This window comes from Phoenix dactylifera, chromosome 9 (genome assembly GCF_009389715.1).
Source record: "Phoenix dactylifera cultivar Barhee BC4 chromosome 9, palm_55x_up_171113_PBpolish2nd_filt_p, whole genome shotgun sequence".
Lineage (NCBI taxonomy): Eukaryota > Viridiplantae > Streptophyta > Magnoliopsida > Arecales > Arecaceae > Phoenix > Phoenix dactylifera.
This window is the reverse complement of record NC_052400.1, coordinates 3,762,761-3,772,138: the sequence shown is the minus strand read 5'-3', so window position 1 is coordinate 3,772,138 and position 9,378 is coordinate 3,762,761. Positions and strand designations below refer to the sequence as shown.

General features: G+C 43.9%; 1 protein-coding gene across 1 annotated transcript; it reads left to right on the top strand.

Annotated features, from left to right (window-relative positions):
• The first annotated feature begins 5,266 nt into the window (after positions 1-5,266).
• LOC113461230 lies at positions 5,267-8,734 on the top strand. The gene is made up of 3 exons (XM_026800985.2): positions 5,267-6,076; positions 6,459-6,770; positions 7,412-8,734. The coding sequence occupies exons 1-3, from the start codon at positions 6,053-6,055 to the stop codon at positions 7,424-7,426; spliced, it is 351 nt and encodes a 116-aa protein (XP_026656786.1). The 5' UTR covers positions 5,267-6,052; the 3' UTR covers positions 7,427-8,734.
• Positions 8,735-9,378: the final 644 nt, after the last annotated feature.

Genomic DNA, 9,378 nt, shown 5'->3' with positions numbered 1-9,378 from the left:
TGGAGCTTGATTTGCCGGAGACATTAGTGGTGGATTCTGAACTGAGCGGCCAGGACTTGGTGCATGATGCCGGGAGGCATTAGAGGCTCCTCTGCTCCTTAGCCTCATGATCACGACTCGGACCCTTCCTCTTGCGCCAACTGTTACTGAAAATTGGACCCGGAGGTGACCGCGAGCCGAGGGGAAGGAGCTCTGGCTGGTGATGTGGTGGTGGACGGCTGTCTCCGGCGGACCTACAAGAAGCCTTGGGCCGGAGGTTCCGGCGAAGGCCCTCCGATGCTTAAGTCAGAGAGGGATTTGGAGGAATTTAATGGAGATAATGGAGAGGTATTTTTTTGGCCCGGGGGAGGAAGAAGATCTTTCTTTTATGAAGGAGGAAGCCCCCTTTCTCCCCGGAGTTCCCCCCTCTTTATAGGAGGGGCTGTAGCGGTTACTCGTAATCCGAGGTGATTACACAAATCGTGGGTTAAATAAGTTACCTTAGATGGCACGAAACTTCTGGCTAGCTGGCAGTCGGTTGAGATTGCGTAGATTTAAATATTGACAGTCGTTATGGCGGAGATTGTGGAATTTGATCCCGAATATGGAGGATTTCTCGACCTTCTGAGGTCATGCCTGCTGAGGTCGTCCTTCTGAGCTCGACCTTCTGGGGGAGGCCTTCTGAGCTCGGCTTTTTGAGATCATGCCTGCCGAGGTCGTGCCTGCAGAGGTCATCCTTCTGAGCTCAGCCTTTTGGGGGAGGCATTCTGAGCTCAGCCTTCTGAGCTCGGCCTTCTAGGGTCGGCCTTCTGAGTTCGGCCTTTTGAGCTCGGTCTTCTAAGGTCATGCCTGCGGAGACTAGGCTTGCTGTCGGATTCGGGTGCTTTAACCATATGTGTTGGGTGATCCACTTTTTCCCCTAACAAGCAGCGTTTGTGAATCTTTCCCATGCTTCCCTCCTGCATCATTTGGTATCTGAGCAGGCTTTCCCTGTGGTGATGGTAAACGATAGCATTGGAAGTGTCCATCCCATCGACGGAGATCATGGGATGCCGGCCCTTTAGATGGTGGTTCGCAACCTTGAAGACGTCATGCAGAACATCCAACAGATGCTCAACAAGTTGCGGATCGAAAACATAAGGAAACCTAACCGGAATCGGGTTCAAGTGAGCGAGAACTTTCCTTGTGGCCAACCAATGCCGGCGCGAGACCCTCCCCATCGGCGTAGGGAGCATGTCTACCTAAAATTGTCCGACGAAGAAGACAAGGATTGACCTTCGGTGAGTTCGATGGGCTGCAACAAAGGCACAACACAACGCGGGGGGCTAGAAAGGCATTCGTTCCAAGCCCCGAGAACACCCAAGCAAAGGATGACTAGCAGGTTACAGGCCCGAAAGGATTGATCGGAACCGAATCACCCCCGATTTCCATTTGAAGGTTGATCTCCCTGCCTTCAGCAGCAATCTACATATCGAAGGTTTCCTAGATTGGGTGGCTGAAGTCGAGAAGTTCTTCGATTACATGGAGATCCTAGATCAGAAAAAGGTAAAGCTTGTTGCATACAAGTTAAGGGGTGGAGCATCTACATAGTGGGAGCAATTGCAACACAATTATCTACGGCAAGAAAAGATGCAGATCACCACCTGATGCAAGATGAAGCAACATCTGTATAGCCGATTCCTCCCGTCGGATTACAAGCAGATGTTGTATCATCAATATCAAAATTGCAGACAGGGCCCCAGGACTGTGATCAAGTACACGGATTAGTTCAATCGTCTCAACGTCCGTAACAATCTGTCGGAGACGAAAAATTAGCAAGTGGCAAGGTACATCGGAGGACTGAAACCGGCAATCCGAGATCAGATGGATCTACATTCGGTGTGGAGTTTATCTGAAGCCACAAGTTTGACCTTAAAACTCGAGGCATAGATGACACGGAAGGCAAATCAACCCTCGAGTCGGACGGTTTCCTCGGGCTCCCCCATGGCAAAGCAGAAGGCTGTTGATGTGGCAGCCACTTTGGGCCAACTGCCTTCAACGTCCATGAACAAAGGTGCTGAAAATTTCAACAAACCGCTGGTGGCCCCGAAAGGTAGCAGGAATTCCTATGAAAAGCCAATGCCTAAAAATGCTACCAGTGTCAGGAGGTTGGGCATCGGTCCAACGAATGTCTGAAGCGGCCATCAGTCAATGTGGTCGAAGCTGGAGAAAAAGAAGGGGTTCCTTATGAGGAGGAAGAATAAAAGGAGGAGCGGACCGATGACGACGACATCGTGGTGACGATGCCTGATCATGGGCCTCCAGCTTCTTTTGTGGTTCAGCGAATCCTATTCACCCCAAAGAGTGAAGAAGAATCACAACGCCACAATATCTTCAAGACCCATTGCACCATCAATAATACAGTATGCAACGTGATTATCGACGGAGGTAGCAGCGAGAATATAGTATCGTCAGCATTAGTTCGCGCCATGAAGTTGAAGACGGATAAACACCTGTCTCCCTACAAGATCGGGTGGATCAAGAAGGGTGTGGAAACGAGAGTGGGCAAGATTTGTAGGGTGCCACTATGATCGGGCGGTACAACAGGGATGAGATTTTGTGTGATGTGGTGGACATGGACGCATGCCATGTTTTACTTGGGCGTCCATGACAGCATAAAACGGATGTCACATATAGGGGTCAAGATAACACTTACATGTTTAAATGGCAAGATAAGAAGATTCTACTAATGCCAATGAATGAAAGATTTATCCCCAAAGCCTCTAAAGTGGAGGGGAAGTCGTTTCTCACTGTACCAGAAGAGCCAACACAGTCATCTAGTAGTGCTCGGGCTTCACGGTCCCCAAAGAAGAAAAGTCAGGGTTCTTCTGCAGGAAGGAAAACCAAATCTCATCAAAGTGAAAGTACTTATTCTAATGCAAGAGTTGTTTCAGAAAGTAGCGAATCTGATGTAGATTCTCGACAAGTTGCCATGTCTGTTCAACTCTCTTCACCCTTGAAAATTAAACAGGGTGACAAATCTGGTATTCAGAAGAAAAACAACAGAAGAAGTGCCGAGAGGGCTCTCGTATACCTAGGTAAAAAGCAGAAGAAAATGGTGCCTCCAATACCCCCAGACTCTGATTCCCTTGCTAGTGGATGCCTTTGGCCACATGATATGAAGCTTAGATCAAATACACACAATGGCAGTAAAGATTCTACTTCATCTTCACAGAGCAAATTTGTTCCAAAAAAAAAGGATTATCACAACAGGACAGCATCAAATCAGCTTACATTGGAACTGAAAGGGATTCTATGGGTGAGACGGTGAAAGAGTCACTGGCCACAGATTGTGATGAAAGTTCAAGAAAAGAGGAGTTTGTTGATGAGAACAGTTGCAGATATGAATATCAAGATTCTGAGGAGCAGCTGTATCCCAACATCAACTCGGGGACGAGTTGCCCTCAAGTGGAGGGGACTGATACAGGACCGGTTTCTTCCGTGGAATAGGGCTGTGGAACAGAGGTGCTGTTCATGGACGCTGCAGCTATGAAGACTTGAATCTTCTTCTTCTGTGGGGTGCTTGGATCAATCCCACGCTCAAGAGAGTTGAATCAATTTCCATCTGCTTCTGAATTCTAGTTTAGTCAAGTCAAGAGTCTTTCTTATGTTATGTTTCTGAATTTAGTCATGTTTTGGTTCTGAATTTAGTCGGAATTAGAAGTCCTTGTTGGTTTAGGGTTTGGTTTATGTTTGGGTCCCATTGTTAAGGGTTAGGGTGTATGCGATCCTATATAAGGAATCGAAAGAAGGACGCGTCTCCTATTTCTATTTTTTTCGGTTTTTCAGCCGTCAAGGATCGGAAGAAAGAGAACGCTGGAGAGTTTCAGCATGTTCCCTGTTTCGTGCTCTGTTTGTTGTTCAGAAAACAGAGTTTTTTTGTTTGGGGTTGGCAGCGTTTCTTTGTTCTGAATTCTGTTGTAAATTCAGCAGCGTTTGTGAATCTTTCCAACGCTTCCCTCCTGCATCACCTTAGGACTCGCATAGCGAGGAAGTAAAAAAAAAAAAAAAATAGGGTCTATTCAACTCACCTCTGAAACATGATGGATAAGCACATAGTATGAAATGCATATTATGTCAACTCTTAATAGTGTGCTGACCTTAGTCTAGACACCTTTGCTGGCACCTAATGCAAATTCTCTATTTGCACTAAGTCCGGTGACAAATTAAGATCTCACATCTGGCTACCCACAGCTCTATCAAAGATCTCATCTTACTCCCAACCAACGCAACATTTTAATTATAATGTTGCATCTTTGCATGCTCTCCTCAAAGATGATTGTCCGTGTCAGTGAACCAATCTCTACCTCTTATATAATGAATAACCATGTGCTAATTATTGCGCCAACATACACACAAACCACAACCATGAGGACAAAGGGATCGTCGTGGCAGTTTCATCGCTGAGTGGTGCTATGGTTTCGTTCGAAACACCGCGCAACAAGGAAGGGAGGGCCGGGAGGGATGGGAGATCCCAGTCCAAAGGTGGCGATGGGAGAGTTGTCTGGCCTATCTTCAGGAAGTAATGAAGGCCAACGAGCTCTAGAGGTTGGTGACAGTGACAATCATGAGCTCAGGTGGTTCAAGGCAACTGGAGATTTAGATGGGAAATGCCATAAGCTATGACGGAGAAAATTGCAACCTTGCAGAGGAAATTCATCCAGGTGGCAGTCTTCTCGGATGATGAAATTGATGAAGCTTGTAATCGGTGGAGCGTAGCTCTAATTGGTAAATCCCTGGGTAGAGGCTTTCCAATAGCATTCATTCAGAAGTAAATGAGGGTGGGATGGGCGATGTAACAGGATTTACAAGTGTCATCTTCTTTTTTTTTTTTTGCTAGGAGAAAAGGGGGGAGGAAAACCCCACACTGGGCCCCTCTCCCACCGAGACATGTTCGATATGGGTAAAAAGCACCTCCCTACCTCGTCGGAGGTAGAGACATACTTAAATTTCTCATACTCTTCTCACCTCACAGGCGACCCACCTACGTGGCAACCCCCTCGCGGGTGAGTACGTCACCCGTGCGCCACCTTGGTACCAGCCGACCAGTAGCGCTTTCAGACCACGTGTCCAGACGTGGGGTATCCGTTCTCCGAATTTAATCGACGTCCATGCGTTTCAAACCTGGAACCACTTGGTTGGAAGCAAACACCCTATTCCAACTAAATAAACTACCACCTTGGTGGCAAGTGTTATCTCTTTCAGAGGGAAGTTTTGTCGTTCAATTTTCCATCTGAGGAGCTGAAATAAAGGATGTTTTCTAGAGGGTCATGGTCTTTGGCTGGGTAGCTCCTTGCTCTTGAAGAATGGTGTCCTGGCTTTAGACCTTGGAGGAATATTATTCGCCATTCCTTGGTGTGGCTTCGCCTTGGAGATTTACTGATTGAGTTGTGGGATCGTGACAATTTTTTTTGCATAGCTTCAATAGCCTGGGCAGCCCTTGTTCCTGGATGAATGGATGGAGAACATAAGCAAGACTGGTTTTGTCGGGCATGTGTGCAGAATGATATTATCCAAAGGATTTGCCCTGGGAGGATTTTTTCTATGAAGAATTGCCGAAGCTATTTTTGTGGTCAACTGGGGCATCTTCAAGAGGATTGCCAACAATCTAAGGATAAGGTGACTCAAGATCTAAAACCCATTTATGGCCCTTGGAGCTGCTAGGGTGCCAATAGCAGCTAAGACTAAAGTGGAAAGTGGGACGATTGCAGGAGCATCACAATAGGTTATTAGGAAACATACGGCCTTGGAATGGACCCCTGCTAGGTCTCTAGGAAGATGTATGGAGCCTCGTCACAGGGGACCATCACTCAGAGTAAAAAGGATATTCAAGGCTTCTCTTGTCTGGTAAATGAGGATAGCATGGAGGCAAATGTTTTCCCCTCGCTGATGAACATGGTCTCTAACTCCTGTAGTCTCAGCAAGCTTGAGCCAGCTGCCAAAGAGAGGAAGGGAATTTTCCCCTCCAACTCCACCTTTACTTAAAGCCCATGTTTGGGAAATATTTGACAATATTTTTGCCTCGAACAAGTGGATGGATCTCTTTCCTGAATCGAAGGTATGTCATTTGGCTCCGTCTGCATCTAGTCACTGTTCTATTTTACTCACTGCTATAGATAAATTGCTCAACATTAATAATTTTTCATTTTGAAAAAAAATTGCTGTCATATGAGGGAATATGAGAAGTATTTTGTTGAGCTTGGAGATGTTATAGTAATCATTCACCGTGTCCGAGTTGCTTTGATGCTTAAGAATACGAGGGTTGCTGTGAGAAGATGGAACAAGGAACAAGTGGGCAACATCTTCGAGAAAGGGACGAGGCTTAATGATGAAATCTCAGAGCTTCAAACTAAAGAGGCTCAAAATGGGGTCTTAATTTTCGGGAGTTCATGAAATTATTGGAGTTAATCTGGTTGTATGACAAAAGTTTATGCATGCAGGAAAAAAAAGGCAATAAAATTGCCATCACCAAAACATCTTATGGATGGTTAGTGGAAGACGATGATGGGATTAAACACATCTTTGTGAACAAGTTCAAGGATAAAGGAAAAGCAAACCAGGATACAGATGAGATTTGGTTGCTGCTAGTGTCCTCGAAGATTACTAAAGATCAGATTGAGAAGTTAATCTACTGTTACGGAAGACACGATATTAAGGATGCAGTTAAAAGTATGCACTCTGATAAAGCTCCTAGCCCTAATGGTTTTCAACCACTCTGCTTCATGGAGTTTTGGCCTAAGATCAAAAATGAGGTAATCTAGGTTATTAACGATTTCTTTAGAACTCTAATATGCCTATGTTGTGGAAGGAGATATTTATTGTTTTAATTCCTAAGAAACAAAATTCATTAGTGCCAAATGATTAGGACCTACAGGCCTCCGCAATACTCTATAAGATTTTGGCTAAAATGCTAGTTAATAGAATGAAGTCAATCCTTCCTTCCTTGATATCTAATGCGCAAGGAGTCTTTGTCCATGGCCGTAATATTGGTGATAATATTTTATTATTATAGGCGAGAATGCATTCTCTGAAAAGGCTTCGATCAGGAAGAGCTTAATGATACTTAAGGTGGACATGGAAAGGGATTACAATAAAATTAAATAGGATTATTTGTATGCTGTTCTTTCTCGTTCTAATTTTCATGACAGATTCATTTCTTGGATAAAATCTTGCATTACTGCTCCCAGGATTTCTATCTTGGTCTATGGGTATCCATCAAGTTGGTTCCAATTGACGTGGGACTTAGACAATGATGCCCTTTATCGCCCTACTTATTCATCCTGTTTTCTAGGATGCTTTCGAGGCCTTTACAAGAAGTCACTGGAAGGGGTATGCCAAGGGGTATAGACCTTGCAGTGTTGGGCTAATGTTTCTCATATTATCTTATTTGCAGATGATTTCTTATTAGTGACTCGGGCTAGTAAGGGGGATTCCTTGTGCCTTAAGCAATCTTTGATGCCTATTGCAAATACTCTGGTCAAAAGGTCAACTTATCTAAATCTCATAATCTCCTGCAATCCATCTACCCCCAACTACATTAAAGAAGAAATCAGGAGGTTCTTTTATATACCTACCAAGGCTGGTGTATGGACATATTTGGGTGTGCCTCTCTCAAATTGCAAGGCTTGTGCCGCTGACTCTTATCCTCTCATTGACAAAATTAATGCCAACTACATTGAGATCCTTTGCTTACAGGTTGACTTTTTTTTTGCATTCAGTGCTCTCCTCTATTTCTATTTATTACATGTCAAATTGTGTTGTTCCTCAAGCTGTGCTGGGACGGAAGGAAAGGAATTCAAAGCATTCTTAATGGGGCACTTAGATGATGAAAAAGGAATGAATCTCGTCCTTTGGAACATTGTACGTCTTCCCGAGTCAAAGGAGGATTGGGGCTTCAATTGCTAAGCATTAAACAGAAGGCTTTTAAGTGTGGGACAGCATGCCATTTGGTGCTACAACCTGACTCCTTATGTGCTAAGGTAGTAAGTGCCAAATATCACTTTCCTGGATCTTGGATTGCCTCATGGGGTTGTTCTATTATTTGGAGAAGCATCCGTTCAATTGGAAGGTGGGCTACGGTAACCAAGTAAATGTTTATTGGACGCCTGGTTACCAATTGTTTCACTAAATGCCTGGCGTACTTTTACTAATATGAATGTGGATATGGAGAACTGGAAGGTAGTTGATCTTATTGCTGCTGCAGATATTGGAATATTTTGAAATTAGCCACTATCTTCTTGGCTAATATCATGGGCAATATTTGTAAAATACACTCACTAAAGGGTATATAGTTGTGAGGATCCGTTCAAGCATGTATTTAGTCCCACATCGATTATTCACCGGAGAAATCTTAGGTACTTGTACAGGACTAAAAAATCCAAAAAATATCTTTTGGCTAGTCTTTTTGGATGAGGTCCTGAATTGTTACAAATAGTATCAGAGCAGATCCAGCCCTTGACCTATATACACTAGGGAACACTGCAACACAGATATATTTAAATTGGCCATGAGCTAATCATAATGTTTGTGATTGGATTTGAATAAATTTGGATCTTTTGCCTAGCGAGGATGCCAAGGCTTAAACGGGAAGAGTATATGAGGATCTATGCGAGTATGTATTTAGTTTGATATCAGTTATTCACTAGGTAGATCTTAGGTACTTATACAGGACCAAAAAACTCAAATAATATCTTTCAGCTAGCCTTTTTGGGTGAGGTCCTAAATTTTGTGTTTGTGTTTTGTCATAAAATAAGAAAAAAAAATCTGGTTCTCCTATTTTTCTAGGCTCTTTTTCCTTTAATTTCACTGTCAATAGCTGTCCACCATCTCTGGCTGCCGACCAAGCTCCTTAGCATGGTCTCCAATGATCCCATCGTCTTATTCCTCTTCTAGGAGAGAAAAAGCCTCCCTCCTTCTCTCTCTTCTGCCTCTTTCTCTCTCTAGCAGACCTATGGAACCTCAATGAAGGGTCCCATCTTCCTATTCTTTGGACCCAGGTTAACTTGTGCAAAGAGACCCTAAACTACCCTATACTCCGGCAGTCTGCCGAACCAATCACCCCTACCCTGTTGATCATCCTTGAACCCACTATTGATAAACCCTGTCGAACGATCTTGGCCTTAATCAAGTCCATACTTCATGATTCATTGATTGAGTGGCTTAGTCATGACCCTCCCGGAGTTGCCAAATGTCGTCATCTGGCCAATCATCCCTTGTTTCTTGTTATTTTAATTATATTTAAATCATTGAATAAAAATTAATTTTGTTTGTTTCAAATAGATTTAGTACATTCGCCTAGTGAAGTTTGAAGGTCCAAAGTGAAAGAAGTAAATAATTCTAACACTTCTTATTAATTTTCAA

What these genes read in the sequence shown, in the direction of transcription:
- LOC113461230 (XM_026800985.2), top strand. Translation starts at nt 6,053, where the DNA reads ATGGATCTCTTTCCTGAATCGAAG. An exon ending in ATCTCTTTCCTGAATCGAAG is followed by an intron (nt 6,077 to 6,458) that starts GTATGTCATTTG and finishes TTATGCATGCAG; the next exon opens with GAAAAAAAAGGCAATAAAAT.